The 21,683-nt window shown below is 41.2% G+C and overlaps 1 protein-coding gene across 5 annotated transcripts in view; it reads left to right on the plus strand.

The window, feature by feature from the left end:
* The window catches only part of PHF21B (PHD finger protein 21B), a 103,770-nt gene that overhangs the window by 75,938 nt on the left and 6,149 nt on the right, over positions 1 to 21,683 (plus strand). For 4 of the 5 annotated variants that reach the window (XM_072145318.1, XM_072145321.1, XM_072145319.1 and 1 more), the window contains 7 exons: positions 5,859 to 5,951; positions 10,803 to 11,147; positions 13,210 to 13,332; positions 13,626 to 13,677; positions 16,513 to 16,589; positions 17,916 to 17,967; positions 20,411 to 20,433. In XM_072145318.1, the coding sequence (XP_072001419.1) occupies positions 5,859 to 5,951; positions 10,803 to 11,147; positions 13,210 to 13,332; positions 13,626 to 13,677; positions 16,513 to 16,589; positions 17,916 to 17,967; positions 20,411 to 20,433 (765 nt within the window). The remainder of the gene's footprint in view (positions 1 to 5,858; positions 5,952 to 10,802; positions 11,148 to 13,209; positions 13,333 to 13,625; positions 13,678 to 16,512; positions 16,590 to 17,915; positions 17,968 to 20,410; positions 20,434 to 21,683) is intronic. The other variant, XM_072145320.1, reaches the window with a different exon arrangement.

Genomic DNA, 21,683 nt, shown 5'->3' on the forward strand with positions numbered 1-21,683 from the left:
AGGTGCACGGCTTGTTATATCCCTGGTCATGTGATGTCACACAGGTGCACGGCTTGTTATATCCCTGGTCATGTGATGTCACACAGGTGCACGGCTTGTTAGTATCGCACAGCTCTGATTACAACCCCCTCTCCCGGGAATGTTTTCATCTGTGTGAGAACACATCACTTCAGCTGCTTTTCAAAAAGTCGGGGAGGGTCTGCCATATGCCGCCCGCTATTGTAGCTCCAGCTCAAGGTTACCCGCAGCACTCCGGAGCAGGAATGGCTTCATTCATATCCCGTTTTGTCATCCGGAGGGTTGCCATGGCGCCGCTCCACTACGTTACAACTCTCAAGTCTTTAATATTGAATAAACAGACGGGGGATTTCATGTAGTACACGGCAACCCGAGCGCTTAATAGCCTGTCACTATCTATATGGAAATATTACATACACTATATTACACTCCCCTCCCACAATGCACTGCGGCAGCGCTATCCATTTACTCTCAGTAGAAGTCATTGCTGATTCTCCACATTCATTATTACCCTTTACTACACATTGCACCGCTCCGGTATCTATCTATCTATCTCATATCTATCTATCTATCTATCTATCTATCTATCTATCTATCTCATATCTATCTATCTATCTATCTCATATCTATCTATCTCCTATCTATCTATCTCATATCTATCTATCTATCTATCTATCTATCTATCTATCTATCTATCTATCTCATATCTATCTATCTATCTATCTATCTAATATCTATATATCTATCTCATATCTATCTATCTATCTATCTATCTATCTATCTCATATCTATCTATCTATCTCATATCTATCTATCTATCTATCTCATATCTATCTATCTATCTCATATCTATCTATCTATCTATCTATCTATCTATCTATCTATCTATCTATCTCATATCTATCTATCTATCTCATATCTATCTATCTCATATCTATCTATCTATCTCATATCTATCTATCTATCTATCTATCTATCTATCTCATATCTATCTATCTCATATCTATCTCATATCTATCTCATATCTATCTATCTATCTATCTATCTATCTATCTTATATCTATCTCATATCTATCTATCTCATATCTATCTATCTATCTATCTCATATCTATCTATCTATCTCATATCTATCTATCTATCTCATATCTATCTATCTGTCTATCTATCTCATATCTATATATCTATCTATCTCATATCTATATATCTATCTCATATCTATCTATCTATCTATCTATCTATCTCATATCTATCTATCTATCTCATATCTATCTATCTATCTATCTATCTCATATCTATCTATCTATCTATCTATCTATCTATCTATCTATCTATCTCATATCTATCTATCTATCTATCTATCTATCTATCTCATATCTATCTATCTCATATCTATCTATCTATCTATCTATCTATCTATCTATCTCATATCTATCTGTCTATCTCTTATCTATCTATCTATCTATCTATCTATCTATCTATCTATCTATCTATCTATCTATCTATCTCATATCTATCTATCTATCTATCTATCTATCTATCTCATATCTATCTATCTCATATCTATCTCATATCTATCTATCTATCTATCTCTCTCATATCTATCTATCTATCTATCTATCTATCTATCTATCTATCTTATATCTATCTATCTCATATCTATCTATCTCATATCTATCTATCTATCTATCTCATATCTATCTATCTCATATCTATCTATCTATCTATCTATCTCATATCTATCTATCTCATATCTATCTATCTGTCTATCTATCTCATATCTATATATCTATCTATCTCATATCTATATATCTATCTCATATCTATCTATCTATCTATCTCATATCTATCTATTTATCTATCTATCTCATATCTATCTATCTATCTCATATCTATCTATCTATCTATCTATCTATCTATCTATCTATCTCATATCTATCTATCTATCTATCTCATATCTATCTATCTATCTATCTATCTATCTCATATCTATCTATCTATCTATCTATCTCATATCTATCTATCTATCTCATATCTATCTATCTATCTCATATCTATCTATCTATCTATCTATCTATCTCATATCTATCTATCTCATATCTATCTATCTATCTATCTATCTCATATCTATCTATCTCATATCTATCTATCTATCTATCTATCTATCTATCTATCTATCTCATATCTATCTATCTATCTATCTATCTATCTATCTCATAGTAAAGTCAGTCTCTACCTCAAAAGATTTGTTTCCTAGTCCCTATCAAGTCCATCATCCTGAGCTGCAATACCAACCAAACCCTTTAGACTAGGGGGGTGCTGTTCCTATAAACATAATCCCGGACATCCCCTTTAAGTGACTCCCTTTAAGTATCTCCTAGCGGCCTTATCATAATGTGAATATTATAATGTAGTAATGACTGTATCAATATCACTGGTGTTTACACGACTTCTCGGCGCATTAAGAGGCGGAATACGACGGAGAACCTTGACTGCGGCTTTCAAGATTCCTTCCCCTTCGAGGGAGCGAAATAGATGAGATCAATAAAGATCGGCGTTGTAGATCTGCATTACCGCCAGCGTTTTATTAAGCAGTGATTGTAGCCATAGAGGACTCATTTATCCGCCCGCTCGTAGACTAACCTTTCACAGTTATTGTTTCTGCCGCTCTCAATTTACTCATTTAAAGGTCTTCTCTCCTTTCCCATCATGCGAGTCACGGAAAAATTACCATGAGAAGGTTCAAAGAAATAGCAAACGTGGCTTCTGATCTTACAGATATGGATTGAAGCAGATCAGGCGGCCATTTTGAATTTCTTAAAGTCCCTGAAAATCCCAGTATGCCTCCCTACTCTTCTGTACAGAAACCCCTTGAGATGTTCCTCATTACATTGTATGGTCAGTATGGCTGTGTTTCTTGTAGACCTTGAGGTTTTTCTCATCGATAAGTCAACAGAGCTTTGTTTCTCCTACTCCTCTGTAGGCCTCACTGGCGGCACTTGAGACATGCTTCATAACATTGTATGGATGTATTATGGTCTGTTTGGCTGTGTTTTCTGTAGACTTCACTGGAAACCCAATGAGATATGCCTCTCAACACCGGTCTGTGTTGCCTATGGTTGCTAACCCCTTGAGATGTTCCTCATAAGACTGTATGGTCATTTGATGGTCTATGTTTCCTGTCGATCTCAATGGTAACCCATTAAGGATTCCCTCATACCACTGTGTAGTTACTTGATGGTCAGTGTTTCTTGTAGACCTCTCTGGTAACCCCTTGAGAGATGCCTCCTAACACTGTATGGTCATTTGATGATCTGTGTTTCCTGTAGACCTCACTGGTATGCCCCTGAGATAAGCCTCATAACACTGTATGGTCATTTCATGATCCATGTTTCCTGTAGACCTCACTGGTAACCATTGATGGTCAAAGTTTCTTGTAGACCTCACTGGTAATCCCTTGAGATATGCCCCCTAACACGGTATGGTCATTTGATGATCCATGTTTCTTGTAGACCTCACTGGTAACCCCTTGAGATATGCCTCATAACACTGCATGGTCATTTGATGGTCATCGTTTCCTGTAGACCTCACTGGTAACCATTGATGGTCAAAGTTTCTTGTAGACCTCACTGGTAATCCTTTGAGATAAGCCTCATAACACTGTATGGTCATTTGATGGTCAGTGTTTCTTGTAGACCTCACTGGTAACCCCTTGAGATATGCCTCATAACACTGCATGGTCATTTGATGGTCATCGTTTCCTGTAGACCTCACTGGTAACCATTGATGGTCGAAGTTTCTTGTAGACCTCACTGGTAATCCTTTGAGATAAGCCTCATAACACTGTATGGTCATTTGATGGTCAGTGTTTCTTGTAGACCTCACTGGTAACCCCTTGAGATATGCCTCATAACACTGCATGGTCATTTGATGGTCATCGTTTCCTGTAGACCTCACTGGTAACCATTGATGGTCAAAGTTTCTTGTAGACCTCACTGGTAACCCCTTGAGATAAGCCTCCCAACACTGTATGGTCATTAGATGGTCAGTGTTTCCATTAGACCTCACTGGTAACCATTTGAGGTATGCCTCCTAACACTGTATGGTCATCTTTTGGTTAACAAAACCATTTTTCCTGTAGGTTTCTGGCTGCCCCTTGCGGTTTGCCTCAAAACACTAAATAGTCATTGTATCATCAGTATGGCTATGTTTCCCATACTCTTCTGTAGGCCTCATTGACAATCCTTTAAGGCACGGCTCATAACACATAATTATATGGTCAGTACTCTTTTGTAGGCCTCACAGACATCCTCATGAGGCACGCCTTGTATAACTGTTTGGTCATTGTATGGTTAGTATGGTGGTGTTTCCTGTTTTTTTCTATAGGTCTCCCTGAAACCCCTTCTGGTATTCCTTATAACACTGTACGGCCATATTTTTCCATACTTTTCTGTAGGCTTCTCGGGCAACCCCTGGAGATATGCCTCATAACATTATATGGACATGGTATGGTCAGTTTGGCCATATTTTCTAATACTTTTCTGTAGGCTTCTCAAGCAACCCCTGGAGATAGGCCTCATAACATTATATGGACATTTGATGGTCAGTACGGACATATTTTTCCATACTTCTCTGTAGGCTTCTCGGGCAACCCCTGGAGATATGCCTCATAGCATTATATGGACATGGTATGGTCAGTACGGCCATATTTTTCCATCCTTTTCTGTAGGCTTCTCGGGCAACCCCTGGAGATATGCCTCATAGCATTATATGGACATGGTATGGTCAGTATGGCCATGTTTTCTAATATATTTCTCTAGGCTTCTCAAGCAACCCCTGGAGATATGCCTCATAGCATTATATGGACATGGTATGGTCAGTATGGCCATGTTTTCTAATACATTTCTGTAGGCTTCTTTGGCAACCCCTGGAGATGCCTCCTAACACTGAGTTTCCTTATGAGAATGATCGACACAAATCAAGAGTCCCTCCAGAGTCCCTCTACCTTCCTAGATACAGGATTTACTACGCATGGGGTTAACCAGGCAACGAGGTGTCCAAAAACCCCATTCTTATAAACACTCATCTCTCGGCTCCTCCTCATGGCATTGCAGAAGGTTCTCCCTATCGGTTTTCCTCCACTGTAACATCCCGTTATGTTTGGCGTCTGTATAAACCCAGCAGGACTCTGGGTATTTTTGAAAAAAAAAAAACGTCACTTTGACCAAATTATGCAGAATGTCAGTGGTTTCGCATTTGTGATGTTGTCCTGTGGCTGACATTCCTGCGCTCCGTAAAATGGCGGATAAAAACATTCATGTACTGGAGTCTGACTAAATCCCGCACATTATTACCCTTCCCACCTCTACGAGACAAGAAAAAAAATAATCTATTACTTTTTCATCCATGAAATTTTTCCATTGCATCTACAATACCCAGAGCATCCTCGAACTCCTGACTGAGGTATAATCGGTTTTTATAGGCTGAAAGAGAAGGGATTTAAAGGGGTCGACTCTATTAGAAAACTCATTATCTATTAACTATTAGTAACTATTACCCAGTGTGCACAGCAGCTACAAAGAGCGATTTGACCTCTGGAGGACCAAGTGTAATACTTCATTTAACCTGTGGGGGAGCTGTAGGAAATGATTGCTACTAGCTTTTCCTCATAACCCAGCCCTGACTTTACATACAACCTATGACGTGGTGATTTTCACTGTGTTGGATATAGGGCAGCCATGTTTTTTTCAATCTTGGAGAATCCATTTTAATAATTTTTATTTGTAGGGTTTTTTTTGCATTCACTTTAGTCAATTGTTATCTCTTGTCTTTCTTTCCGCAGACGTTGGGCACCATAACTGCAGTGCCAATTAAAGTCCCTCAGGTCAGCTCCTTACACAGATTGGCAGGACATGGACCAGCAGTGCTACCTCAGGTAAGTACATGTCAACTTCTTGTCTAGTGTGGGGGGTCTACAAGAGTATCACCCATTGCTAAAAGAGTACCTACCCTGCTCCAGCACTCTGTTCCCACGGCGCAGCCTCATTCATCTTTGGGCAGGAAGTGTCTGCACTCATGTGATCACTGTGGCCAATCAGCAGCAACAGGGGTCACATGACCAGAAAGGGGTTGTACTTCAGGAGCGGGAAGCAGAAGTTATTCTCCATGGAAGGGGGAGAAATTGGAAAACCCCTTTAAACAATGTATTGGTTTTCCCAAGAGTGTCCTTTTAACATATTTAGGCCGTCCCCTACTTAAGAACACCCAACTTACAGTCGACCCCTAGTTACAAACGGACCTCTGGATGTTGGTAATTTGCTGTACTTTAGTCCTAGGCTACAATAATCAGCTATAACAGTTATCACAGGTGTCTACAATTAAGCTTTATTGTTAATCCTGGTTCTTATGACAACCCAACATTTTTAAAATCCAATTGTCACAGAGACCAAAAAAGTTCTGGCTGGGATTACAATGATAAAATATACAGTTCCGACTTACATACAAATTCAACTTAAGAACAAACCTACAAAACCTATCTTGTACGTAACCCGGGGACTGACTGTATATTTAAATTTTTGAAAATATTTAAAGGTGGTTAGTCTGGGAAGTGTCTGCACTCATGTGATCACTGTGGCCAATCATTAGGCACAGGGGTCACATGACCAGAAAGGGGTTGTACTTCAGGAACAGGAAGCAGAAGTTCTTCTCTATGGAAGGGGGAGAAATTGAAAAAAAAACCCTTTAAACAATGTATTGGTTTTCCCAAGAGTGTCCTTTTAACATATACGGTATATATATTTTTTAATTTTTGGAAAATTTGGAAAATAAGGTGGTTAAAGGTGATTTTCCCATCTAAGACAAATTATTATGACACGACGGTGCAGTAGTGCCCACTTCAAGTGTATCGTAGGGTGGGATTACACCCATTTCTAAAAAATTATTTACCCTGCTCAGGCTCACTGTCCCCACGGCACAGCCCAATATTTCTTAGGGTGGGAAGTGTCATGTGATCGCTGTGCCCAATCAGTAGCCATAGGGGTCACATGACCAAAAATGGGTTGTACTCTAGGAACGTAGAACCAGAGAAGGGGAAAATTCTGTTAAACAAAGTAGTTTTCCCAACATATAGCATATATTTTTTTTTTTAAATTAGGAGATTATGAGGTTAGGAGGGGCTTCAAGGTGAATTTCCCCTTTAAGACAATTTAAATTACTCATACAGAAGGGGCATGATTATTCCAAGGACACTGTCCTCATTTGGCTGATTTTCATAAATCTGATGAATTTTTTCAGGTTTTTAAAAAAAATTACTAAAAGCTTTTGTTCCCCATTTAAATAACATCCCGCCGATTATGTGCACGCGGGTTCACGCTCGGGCACAGAGGTGAGGCCGAGCCCCCCTGTATAATTACTAGCTGTATCCCCTGAGAATGTAAATGACTGTGTATAGACAATTATTACTTTCGCTCCTCATTGAAGCAGTCAACCACTTATTCCGAGGACGAGAGCCGCGAGCGCTATAATGACAATCCTGCCGACAGCGCCAATGTCTCCAACAAAGACCGAACCTTAATCGAGAATTAACAACTTAAGACCGATGCAGCAATAACTAGCGGCTGCGGCGGGGAACCCCATATTAGCCATTAGCGTTTAATCAGTGCCTTGTAATTAGTATTACAGAAATTAAAATGTAGAAATTAATCCATTTTCGAACTTTGTCACTATAGTCTTCTTTATTCCTGCCTTAAAGGGGTTTTCTGAGCTCTTGTACCACTGATGACCTATTTCTTTAAATTGGGTTTCAGGGCTCTTATAAGACTAATGAACTATCCCTTTAAATTGGGTTTCAGTGCTCTTATAAGACTAATGAACTATCCCTTTAAATTGGGTTTCAGGGCTCTTATAAGACTAATGAACTATCCCTTTAAATTAGGTTTCAGGGCTCTTATAAGACTAATGACCTATCCCTTTAAATTGGGTTTCAAGGCTCTTATAAGACTAATGAGCTATCCCTTTAAATTAGGTTTCAGGGCTCTTATAAGACAAATTACCTATCCCTTTAAATTGGGTTTCAGGGCTCTTATAAGACTAATGAGCTATCCCTTTAAATTAGGTTTCAGGGCTCTTATAAGACTAATGAACTAGCCCTTTAAAATGGGTATATAAATGTGTATATTTATAAAAGATATTATACATTCTTCTTTTGTAGCATTTCCCAGTGCAATGGAGGCGGGTCCTCACACTGCTGTGCTCTCAGCTCTTCTCTTAGATCTTGTGCTCTTTGAACTCCTCCACAACCCTTCCTCCCTGCTCTGAGTGATTGCTGTGTGATCCAATGAGAGGCTGGATATAGCTTTTACATAGAACAGAAGAGAGAAACTGTGGAGTAGATCACAGAACACAGAGCACAGCAGTGTGAGGATACGCCCCCTCACCCTTGAAAAAAATTGACACTCCTGACACTGATGTTCTCAAATTTCATGGCATTTACTTGTTAAATTCTATCACTTAATGAGATGGGAAAACCCTGTAAAAAGGGATGGGTCATTAGAATAAGAGCCCATGAAATCCCTTTAAGAGTGGAATAAAGATATAGACTGAAACATAAGACCTAACACTTTTTATGACATACCCCTTTAAGAAAACAGTTTCTTGCACGCTTGTCGGGTGGAATTCCTGTTAAAGGGATGGTTCATTTTCATTGTTGGTGGGGGTCCCCCAGGCCAACCCTCACTAACCATTAACTAAAAGTATTACTGTGGTTCCAACAATATAAATTTTCTTAATTTTACTTCTTACAAACCTTAAATCAAATCTTTCTTTTGGCTGTAAGGCAACTGGCTGGAGCAGAAGTAACAACAGTTACTTCAAAATCTCAAAATCTGATGTTGAGAGTTGTTCAAAGTGGACATCCCCTTTAATCGAGCTCTAAATTTGTGTATATGAAAACATCCTCAGGTTAAAAGTTCATTCATAAAATATCCCAAAACATCTTCCCGTCCTCCTTAAACCAAAGCTTTTCCAGGGTGTAAGACAACCAGCTGCAGCAGGAGCTTGGTCAATCTCCTCCCCCTTTAGAGAAGCCACACCCCTAGCCATCTGTAAGACAACTGGAAAGTTAACTGTTTCCTGTAAGATTTTGTACTACATTGCAGACTGAATAAATACCAGGTACTAGTTTTTCTTTGTATCATTATCGCCAGCGTTGAACGCTCTAAATTCTGGTTATTACTCTTACGTGTTGTTTTTTTTTTCTCATAAAACACCCGGTGCCCTATAAAAAGCGGCCGTTAGATCTATAAATTATTACGTACGGCAGCGTTAAAGGGATTTTATGCTTTTATTATATGCGAGTTTTCGCTACTTAGTGTTTATCACACTCGGTGTGTACGTATTGAGCAGCGTTCAGCCGCGTGTTTATGTCTCTAGCTCGATATTTTTATGTTTTTTTTTTGTTTTTTTTTCTCTAAATTATAGCTTTTATACCAAAAGCACATTCTGTCCTCGAGGCAAATAATTATCTATGGTTGGAGGGTGCGGGGTTTAAGAAACTTGCAGATGTAGATTCAACGTGAGTATTTGGAGCCGATATGATATGCTGAAACTTCTAGTACTAGTTAAAGGGATATTCCAAAACTTTTTTTTTTTTGATTGGAGGACATCTGACACCCGTCACTCCCACTTAGGCACAACATTCACTTCCCATTTCCGATGATGTCACATCCAGCTGAGTTTTTAGTTCATTTCTATCCAAGTGAATGGGAATGAGCTGCAATACCAAACACGACCACTATACCATATATGGCGCTGTGCTTGGCCAAGAAACCGTGAAGAAACCACAGCCATCCTCTGATTGCTATAGTCTCTTTAAACGACTTATCGGTAGGTGGGCATTGGTTTAATCACTTAGAATATGCTGGAACAACCCTCTAACTTCTGTATATATTGTAGGCGGAGCTTTGACAACCTTGGAAAAAATTTGTTGCCTGTAAAAATATTACCATAGTATAAGATGTTTTATTCTATTGACCCTGATATCAGACCCCAAAGCCAACCATTACTGTCGTTTTTTCGGAAAGAGATAGAAAGAATTGTAATGAGGGCCATATAAGGGGCTAATATGTGCCAGGATAAGGTCCACAGCTAGAGATGAACGGACCCAATGGGGCTCATTTACTAAGGGTCCGAATTGCGCATTTTTGACAGGTTTCACGAATCTATTTCCGATTCGCGCCAAATTGCCCCGGGATTTTGGCGCACGTGATCGAATTGTGGTGCATCGGCGCCGGCTTTCACACGACAGAAATCGGGGGGCATGGTCGTCGGAAAACCTGACGGATTCGGAAAAATGTGTCGGTTGACACACACTTACATGCACCAGGAATAGGATGGAGAACTCCGGGGGACCCCGGCGGACCTCGGCGCAGCAGCGGCACCTACTGGACATCGGGCGCACGACCTTAGTGGATCGCCGAAAGACCCGAATCCTTGTCGGAAAACGCGACGCTGGATAGTGACAGGACTGGGTAAGTAAATGTGCCCTAATGTTCCCATTCCGGTTCGGGACCCAGACATATTGACGCCCCTAGCTACTTGCCATGGTTATGATTGGCCAGGAGGACACCCTGGCCACCCCCAGATCGGGTGATGAAACCAAAATGGGAACATTAGTTTCGCTCATCTGTATCCACCACCAGCAGAAGAGTGGCCACATTTCATATCTTCTCTCACCTACTCGCAGTAGTCATAGTATTTGGTGTCTTCATGGTTTTTTTGTTTACTACAGGTTAGGCCAAAGACTCTGATTCCAGAAAGCCTTCCCATCTCCCTCTGCAGAGACCAACCCTCGAAACAACCCCCTACATTTCAGAAGGCCACAGTGGTCAGTATCAAAAACCCCAGCCCGGCCCTTCCCACTGCCAACAACACAGTCAGCCACCTCCAAGCTTCCAATGGCCAGTCTCCGAGCTCATCGGGACCAACAATCTCTTCGCCTCTAAGCAGTGGAGGTGTAGCCTACGCCATCATATCCACCTCACCGAGCAATGCAAACCCCATTAACACCAGCAGCGTCTCCATGGTCAGTGACACCATCAAAGTTCAACCGCTCCTCATCAGCGCCGACAGCAAGGTAGGTTGAAAAAATGTTTTCGAAATCGGAACCTTCCAATGGCCTCCAACCAGAAAGACCATAGGGCCTATCACAAAAGGTCCTGGTTAGCCCTTTTTCTTTTTTTATTGGTTGGGAAGGACCTGTGCAAGCCTCCATTTCCAAAGATGGTGAGGGTACCAGTAGGATGTGACTGGAATGGCACCAGGTTGAAGGTGTTTGTAGGGTCTACACAGTAGTAAATTTTAGATAGTGCTAGTTTATTGAAAAAGATAACGAGTTTCGGAGGTGGACCATCTCCTTCGTCAGATCCTTTAGGGAATCGGGACGCCGATGTCATGTCTGGTATGTTAGGTATGTCCACACATGACATGTTCGTCTCAATTCCCTAATGGCGAACCAAGTGCCTAAACTACAACCAAAACCCACTTTTATGTTACAAAGTGCCAACAATTTAAGCAGTAACCTATTGATCTCTGCTGTATCACAAGTTTCAATCATATTGGCGTCCTGAGGACACCAATACAATAGAAAGCAGGAGACATTTGGATTGTAGCTTCCCTCCAGGGTCGTCTGAAGAGGAAGAATCAGGAGATCCAAAGCAGGAGGTCCAATGATAATCCATCTCTGTTCACACCTTCTCGCACTTCATGTAGTCCTGGCAGCCAAGTAGGTGTCACCTTAAAATAGCACTGAGCGTGGCGTCTCCTGGGCCGTTTTGGACTGCAGGAGGAAACCTTGAGCCCTATCTGGTAAATTCTTTTCTGGGTGCCCACAGGAAGGGCTCAGAGTGCCACCTCTAGCACCGGTGCCATAGGTTGGCACTACTGCCCTAAAGTATCTGATAAAGAAGGTGGTCCACCTCTGAAACATGTTATCTTTCAATAAACTAACAATAGTACTACTGTGTGGACCCTACTAACACCCTCAACCATCTCCTGGCCCCAGTCCGGTCATATCCTACCAGTACCCTCACCATTGATGGAACCAAGTACACTGGTTGACTGTTCGGCTCCCATTTTGTGGGATATCTATAAGGCTATTATACAAGAATCGGTAAGGTAAACCACCACGGGGGGTGTGGTGAAGGTAAAACCTAAAGGGGACCTACCACCTCGATTCTACCTATAAAGGTAGAACGGGTGGTAGGTGGATAAATGGGACGTGAGGATAGCCCTTTTTGGGCTAATCCTTACGTCCCGGCTATCCTTTTGTAAACTTTAATGGCTTTATGTGCTAATTTTTTTATGCGGCTACTGGGGCGTGGAGTAGCCGGACATAAGGCTACAAGTCGCGGCTACCCCACGCCCCAGTAGCCTCGTTCCTCCGCCTACCAGGTAATCTTCGGCGCGCAGCTTCGTCCGAGTACCCTGCGTCCTGCGCATGCGCAGTAGCGCCGGCCTCGGAGCTGCGGCCGTGCACCCGTAGGCATGCGTTCTGCGTATGGGTATTCGCACGAGGGCGTGCAGCTACGAGGAGCTGCACGCCGAAGATTACCTGGTAGGCGGAGGAACGAGGCTACTGGGGCGTTGAGTAGCAGTTACTAGTAGCCTCATGTCCGGCTACTCCACGCCCCAGTAGCCGCATAAAAAAATTAGCATATAAAGCCATTAAAGTTTACAAAAGGATAGCCGGGGCATAAGGATTAGCCCAAAAAAGGGCTATCCTTACGTCCCATTCATCCACCTACCACCCGTTCTACCTTTATAGGTAGAATCGTGGTGGTAGGTGCCCTTTAGCTACAGGTTGGTCTACCTTAGAGGGTGCTATCTCCCAAGTCCAAAGGGGGCGGAGGGACAACAAAAACAGGCCCTTCTTAGTCAGTTGGCAAAACCAGCCCTCATAGTAGGAGGCCCATCATTATCTTTACAAGTAGGATCTTTGCCATTTCTCCCAAAAACGGTTTATTTTTGTGATTTTTTTCCTTATGTGTATTGTGACCATTAATAATGATGGGGTCAGTAAGATCAGGGGTCTTCAGTAAGCTCCTCAAAACAAAGAATTCTCTATCTTGCCCCATATTCTACCGCGTTCAGCTATAAAACACTATTTTTAACCGAAAAGTTGTGGTTTCCATCTTTAGGTAATCATCATACAACCTCAAGTTCAGAGCCAGCCAGAGATCAAAACAGAAGTGAAGAAACCTTGTGAAGAACCTCCTCAGGGACCCCCAGCTACCAAAAAGAAAAAGGAGGAAAATCCCGAGGTGAGACTTTCTTTAGGACTACGGCCTCAGCTCTGGAAGACCTGGGATTGATATGTAGTGCATTCACTTTAATAGGAAGTGTGTAATGCTTCACATCACCTGCGGGGGCACTGCAGGGAAGTTGATTTTCTGTTACTTGATTACTTCTCCGATCATGACTGATCATTGCCTGAGCAGCTGGTAGGGGAGGTGCTGATGAGTAAAATACATATTAATGATGTGCAGTAGAATTTTAGAGGGTTTATATGAATCACTTCCGTCTTTACTAACTCGATTTTCTTTCTTCTCCTCAGAAAATCGCTTTTATGGTAGCACTAGGCCTTGTTACAACAGAACATCTGGAAGGTGAGTGATACTTTTACTTGGAAACTTTTAGAAAAAGCCCAAGATCGATGATTTGTGGGGAACGCGTCACAAATCCTCCATGTCTATGCTTGACAAGGGGGTGGGGTTTCTCTAAACTTGGTCTTAAAGTGAGCCAGCCCAGTTGACGCCTACTTGTCCACTCTACTTAGAGTTTCCTAAAAATTCTAGAAAATTTATCCGCCGTTTTTGGCAAATGTCTTGAGATGTACAGTATCAGTACCCGTTCCCCAAAAGTGGGCTTGTCACGTGATAGGTGTTACCTAGAACAAAGTAGGTGGGCTCATTGGAGCTCCACCCCCCAAAGACTTTTTCCTATAAAATAGCCCCATCTTTGCGTCCATGGGTGGTTATGGCACCCTAGTCGATCAGTGGTGTCCATCCGGTTGTCCGGTAAATCTGCGTAGTTCTCACGACAGCATGTGCCTGCTACATTGCGACATTGCCCATCTGCTGCAGATCATTACTTAGGTAGTTATTATAGACATTTTTTTTGCCACTTTCAATTAAAATTACTCAAAAAAACACCAAAAAATGTGAAAAAAAAATACTGCGAAACGCGTTAATCTGTAGTAAATGCTCTTAAGTGACTACATCTCCAGCCCCACATCTGCCTCCTATAGTGATAAAAATGATGCGCCATTTTCCGTAATAACTCCTTACCGCCTAATCCCCACCACTAGCATGTATACACCGCCCATCACTTATATCCGCGGCCCGGCTATCATACGGCTCTTTACCACGCTCCATTTCATTAGCATAATGTATACGCATATATCAGGCCCTTCCCGCATTCATTACCGCTTTGATGCATTTTCTCATTTCGAATTTTTTGCTGATGGTTCAACTTTTTTTCCAATTTGTATTAAGTCGCTCCGCTTATTCGCAGACGTAGCTAAATGGGGTGCATACAAAGCTGCGGACATGGTGTGAGGTTAAGGGTTGGTGGTGGTGGTGTTATATTAAATTGCAATAATATATTTGGAATTGCATATTTTTTTTTCCTTTATATATATTTTTACTGTCACTCCCATCATCCCTCGGGAGGTGCTCATAGTAGCCCCCTGCTTGGTAATATAGTTGCTCAATGTATTGGGTGGAGGGAAGTGTCTCCCGACACCTTACATAGCTCCGATCTCATATGACTATGGGTCTATTTGGCGTTTATTTTTCAAAAATTCATCCACCAATTGAACTGCCCTGTAAGGGAGAATATAATATTTCAAAAATATTTAGTTGGGTCCTACTAAACAGAGCAGAGTAGGTTGTCAGTAAGATTAGAAACTTTGAAAAACAAATAGCAACCACAAAGGGGGAAAGATTCAAAAATTCTGGTCACAATAGGGGCGAGATTCTAATAGGGAGGGGATTCGAAAATACTGGTCACAATAGGGGCGGGATTCAAAAGTACTGGTTTCAATAGGGGCGGGATTCAAATAGGGAGGGGATTTGAAAATATTAGTAACAATAGGGATGGGATTCAAAAATACTAGTTTACAATAGGGGCGGAATTAGAAAATACTGGCCACAATAGGAGCCGGATTCAAATAGGGAAGGGATTCATAAATATTGGTAACAATAGGGACAGGAGTCAAAAGTACTGGTATCAATAGGGAGGGGATTCAAAAGTACCGGTCAAAATAGGCGTGGGATTAGAAAATACTGGCCACAATAGGAGCGGTATTCAAATAGGGAAGGGTTTCAAAAATACTATCAACAATAGGGACGGAATTCAAAATACAAGCAACAATAGGGGCGGGATTAAAAAATACTGGTCACAAAAGGGCCGGGTTTCAAAAGTAGTGGTCTTTATAGGGGCGGGATTCAAATGGGGACAGGATTCAAAAATACAAGCAACAATAGGGTCGGGAATCAAACATACTGGTCACAATAGGGGAGGTATTCAAATAGGGAAGGGTTTCAAAAATACTATCAACAATAGGGGCGGCATTCAAAAATACTGGTCACAATAGGGGCGGGATTCAAATGGGGATGGGATTCAAAAATACTGGTCACAACAAGAGCTTGGACTCAAAAACACAGGTCACAAAAGAGTAGGAGGCTTAGGGGATCCCTTAACTATAAGATTGGGAAAAAAAATCTACTGGCCTACAATAAAACTACTTGCCCGAAAGAACAGTGTCACGAGGATTTAGACTGGACTAAAAAAAATAATTGGCCACAAAAATATCATCCACAATAGAGGGTGGAACTAAAGCGTACAGGCCACAAATAGGTTGGGACTTCTGGATGCTATTGGGACAGGACAGTCCTGGATTTACAATATAACAAATCCATGTTAGTAGACCACCGGCCCGGTGGGCACCCATTTTTCCGAGACATGGACTATGGTGGCTTCTGTGGGCCATGGGAACCCTTTATGCTGCCATACAGACTCCACCCACATGACTTTTGTCAATCGCACACAAAACTTTGATGTAATGATGACCCATGTACAAGTTTACCAGGAACCTATCAGAGTTGCAGACACTTCTTCTACTATAGATACATTCTGGAACATGATCGCAAGGCTTTACAGATGACACAATTTTTTTACTAAAATTTTTTATTGCTTTTTGATTGTTTTATTTTACAATTTTCTGCTAAGTTTTTATCATCGTCTCTTTCCGTCGTCTCTTCCATGTAAATCTTCTTAAAACATGACCCCAATCGGTCGCAATTGACTCCACGCCAACTTAGTTTTTTTTTATTTTTCCGAAGCCTCGCATTTCTCATACAAAGAATGGTAACATCTATTATCCCTGCCCTTGACTTCTTAAAGGGAATACTAATGTAAATGTGTTTCCACGGTTACAGAGATCCAAAGCAAACGTCATGAGAGGAAACGGAGAAGTACGGCCAATCCGGCTTACAGCGGCCTCCTGGAACCAGAGGTATGAACCACCTCGTCGTGATAAAATAAAAAACTTTACGCGTTTCGGGAGTCCCGGTTTACTTAAGGGAAATTTATGCAATATGACAGAATGGGGAGGGGGATGCGGGAGCCAGAATGAATTGTATGATCAGCTCATGCATATTCAAGGCCCCCCGAGCAATATGGAAGAGGAGGGGGGGGGGGTTATAGACTTTTGACATTTGAAAAATAAATCGGCAAATCAACGGAAGGCGCTGTAATTGCTTTGTGTTTTGTGACAGTCAGCGATGATGTATAATGTTCGTATTCCGTACGAGAAGGATTACCGTACACAGCGATTTCACCCCCCCCCCCAACGAAATGCTGAATAATCACAACGAACGTTTCTATCAAAAGGGATTGAGGATCAAAACTTGAAAAAAAATAAAAACCTCTGATGAGTAAGCAACAAAAAAAAAAAACGCTGAGCGGGCAAAAAGCCCGGGGGTCTGGAGACATCGTAGATAGGACTCGAAAATTGGATTCTTCTTTATCGCTTTGATTTGATTTTCAAAAATTTGGACAAGCGTTTTAAAACCTTTTACAAAAATAATTATTAAGGTGCTGTAAAAAAAATACTCAATAAACAAATCCTAAGAAACTCATCTTCTGACTAGAGATATGAGGACCCAAATTTTGTTTGGGTGCCTCCCGCGCGACCCGGATGTACTGCCGAATTGGTGTCTGTGCAGCCAATAGCTTATAGCCATAACTGTGATTGGTCAGGGGGAGACCAATCACAGCCATGACTAGTAACTAAGGGGCGTCAATTTGCCGGACTGGCGGAACAACCATATGTCTCGGTCGCTTGGGACCTGAACTTAAAGTATGGGTCCGCTCATCCTTACTTCTGACCTATGAGAAGTTTTAGTTTATTCTAGTTTACTTTTTTCTTTTCGGCTGCCGTTCAATAAAGTAAAAAAAAATATATATATGGGGAAAAAAGCAAAACAAAAAAAAAAATTTAGAGCCTAGAAAACCCATTTAAAAAATGAATCTACGTAAAAAGGGGAATTTAAAAATCTAAATTTTTGAAGGGTTTTTAAAAATAATTTTTTTTATCTCCACCTTCTTGACGACTGGTCAGTAATTTCCTAAAAAGAGCTTCAAATGTAGACACTAAACAAGGGATCCGCTCCACGAGAATAAAATCTTGTATTTTATACTTTTTTTTTCTTGGTTTTGTTGTGTTTTTTTCTTGGTTTTGTTGCGTTGAATGACCAATAGTTTAGTCCCCATTAGTGATTGAGTGCAATGCCAGATGTCTAAGTCTCTGTGTCTCATGGCGTTCTTATTGTGTCTTCAGCGGAAACGCCTTGCTTCAAACTATTTGAGCAACCCGTTCTTAACAGGGAAAGGTAAGTTGCCAACATCGCCACCTACTGTATGTGTCACGTCAAAAACTACGCATGTCCAGTTGGTGCCGCCATGTTTCAGTTTTTTGCATGCTTGGGTGTTGAAGTGTCCACATAGTGACCATATGTTATTCTACCACTTCATGGTCTTACTTATACCCAGCTATTAGTTATACTCCATAGAACCAATAGTGGGTGTAAGTGGCATGTACTAAGCATGTATTATACAGAAGACACCCACCCTACTTGGAGAGGGCTCATACAGTCTTGAATGGTCCATACAGTGGCCACCTTTATGTTACCATAACATAGTCTTACTTATGCCCAGCAATAAGTTATACTCTATTGGACCAATCATGTGTGTTAATGGCATGTATTTTGCATGTATTATACAGAAGACACCCGCCTTATGTGGAGAGAGCTCCTACAGTATTGAATGGACCATATTTATGATACCATCAAATGGTCTGACCTATGCCCAGCTCTTAGTTAAGTTGTATAGGACCGATTGTGTTATATATAATACAGTAGACACCTGCTCTATGTGGTTTGGCCTTGACGCCCCCAACGCGGTACATGTACAGTGTTCTCCATGAAAAAATATGACTTCCCTCCATTGATCGGGCCATTGCTATTCTCGAAACATCTTGAAAATACTCCATCATCTCTCCGGTGGTGGATGACAGATCTCATCAACAATTTTCCTTCAGACATAAAACAGTCTATTGGGTTTTATTAACTAATATCCCATAGTTATTAGAACTCCGAGATCTATGACTAATGCGCCTCGGGAGGAAATTGATTAGTTACTAATCAGATGATGAGATATTTTCAGGTGATTCATGTTACTCGTTGAAAGTCATCGAAAGTCATCATCTTGTAGGATACGTAGTTTGACCTTGAGTGGTCCTGCCTAGTATTACTCAACGCAACGTCCTTATTAGTTCATAAAATGCCCAAAATTAGCCTAATTTTTTTAGAAAAACCTCCATTCCATCTATATGAGTGAACATAGCCTATGTCCATGCATAGGAATAGTCAATAAGATGACCAAAGGATGACAGGTGGCAATAGATTTGGAATAAAACCAAATTTGGTGGTCTACCACTCAAGAATGGAGGTTTGTCAATTTATATCTATTAGATGGGCCTAAAATTTTTACCAAAAGGATTGATACTAGTTGACCACACAAGTGGTTGACTTAGGTGTGTGCCACTCCTTGGGATAAGGAATGAGTTCAAGAACAGGGAACAGAATGTCATCTGAATTGCTCCTTCAGAGTTCCTATAATGTGGTTGGAGGCACCTCAGAGGACTTTCTGTCCCCTGTTCTTTTAAATCTAAGATGTCTTCCCCAACATCTGCCTTTGGAGGAGAGTCAAAGCCCCCCATACATTTTGGATGGTTGGCTGAACCTTCAAATCAGAACTGATGACTTTCATCAACCCACATCCAAATCTGTTTGACCAGCTTACCAAATTTTTGATATTGCAACCATGATGGATAGTGTCAGGCTAGGCTAACTTGGGTCTACCGGATAAAACTATTCTGGGGGCTCACCCTTTTTCATTCCCAAGGAAACAGTATACTTCAAATTATGTTGTTTTCTCGGGCCCTTGTAAGAACTTGCGCCCTCTGGAGGATGCTTTGGTACTCTATTGGGCCAGTCCAACACTACTGATCCTGGATAGATACCCTCAAATTCAACCCTTCAACCCTTCTACCCAGAACCATGTCACCATACACTTCCCATGTACACATGGAGGCCCTCATAATTCTGACCTAATCTAATCTAGGGGAGAATAATATGCCTCATGGACGGGACACAAGTCGGTAGCGACTTTGCAAGGTCCCTCACAAGAGCTGAAGGCTCTCACCAATGTCATGGCTTCCGACTGGCACCAATATTGGTTATTACTCTCTTGCGCCTCACATTACATCACACAAGTACCATCCCTACTAATAAAGGTGTAGATGTTTCCCATAGCCACCATCCAGATTAAAGTGTCCTAAGCCATAGCAAGTAATTAGTTTGAATTTGATATCAACAGCAACCAATCGTATTATACAAGTCATCATCAAGCTACGTCCAAAGTAGCCAAATAGATAAAATTTCTACGGCAGGTTTAATGGTAATCTAACTAAATCTCGGAAGGCCATGGACAACACCTACACTACTTCATGAACTATGACATCTCTTTATACCTTGAGTATGCCTTAACCAATGCCCCTCCCATTTGACCATGTAATACTTTGAGCCTTTATTAATACTCCTCAACACCTCATCTTATCTTAGAGAGTCCATAGAATGGTATATTTTGGTGGGTTACACATTCGGCATGAAGGACTCATCCCATCAATAATGAATGCTACTTTATGTGCACCCTCCACCCTGATTGACCTTATTTCTGACCACTAACCTATTTCTGCCCTTCTTTATGTGCTAGCGATTTCGGATTCCTATTGGAAGGTATGTCGGCATGGTGCTTCTTCCACCATTACATTAAACCATTTGCAAACGTGTCCGGTAGAGAACATAGCTAGAAGGTCATCATGATCTACATGTATTTCTGATCTGAAGTTGTCCATAGACATTAGACAAATGGAGTCTAGTTGTGAGTGACAGTTAAGAAAGTCCATGGAGAACAGAGTTACTTCTGATCCATCTTTGTAAAACCCGGGGGAAAAAATTAGCTCTGTAAACTCTAAACAGGTTCAATTGGGCCTAACATTACTCCACTAGACTTTTCAACGCCAACCTTCCGAAGCATAGCTTTCTACCAAAATCTTACATTTATAAGCCACCTCTCAAGATTGAGTTGCGGACAGGGTCCATATTGGACACTAGGAACTGGATGTCCAGTGCCTTGGGTGTCCAGTTGTAGAGGGGACATCTTTTTCATCTCCTCCTAGGACCCAGGGGTTCAAAGTATCTACTAATGGGAGCAGAGGTGGTCGGAGTCTTTACGATAGGGAGAATATGGGTCATAGTGTATTCTACTTGGAGCACAAACGGTAATAGCCATTAGGTGTGGAGGAATAGAGAAGGCCAAGGTACGTGGGAGGTCAACACAAGGTTCATAGTATAGGAATAGGGGGCAATGGTTCTTTAGTCTGGCAGTTGTAGAATGGGGTGAAGAACCTAAAGTCAACTCAATCAACTCTATCATTAGAGGGGCTATCTCATAAGGACAACACATTTTCATCTTCGAAAAATCTGGGATCCAGATGGATATTTTATGAAATCATTTTTGTTGGAATGTAAAATAGAAGAAGTCATTTCACTGGGTCATTGATGTGGGTGGGCGTGCATATGTTTTTTTTTTGTTTTTTATTCTTCATGTTATCAGTTTGTGTTGTGTTTTGTGTAATCTGGCATTAACTCAACAACTAATCTTTTTATAATCACCAGCATTTCACACCAAAACCAAAAAAAAACCCCTAAAAATTCAGGTTTTACCGCTTCTTCGTGGCCATCATGGCATTCCTAGTTAACCTATCTTAGGGACTGATGATCAGTTTCGGAGAGGGAGAAAGGAGGGAAACCACAATTACACCAATATAGACATTTCTCTCGGGATCGGGTGTACCCCATTAGGCTTGCCATTCCATAAAATTTTGGGGCGACCTATGTAGATGGAAGAACCTCGGTTAGTTTTACATTCTTCATCAAAGTCAAGGTGACTTCATGGAAAGTTCATTGACTGATGACCAAGCTCC

This window comes from Engystomops pustulosus, chromosome 4 (genome assembly GCF_040894005.1).
Source record: "Engystomops pustulosus chromosome 4, aEngPut4.maternal, whole genome shotgun sequence".
NCBI lineage: Eukaryota > Metazoa > Chordata > Amphibia > Anura > Leptodactylidae > Engystomops > Engystomops pustulosus.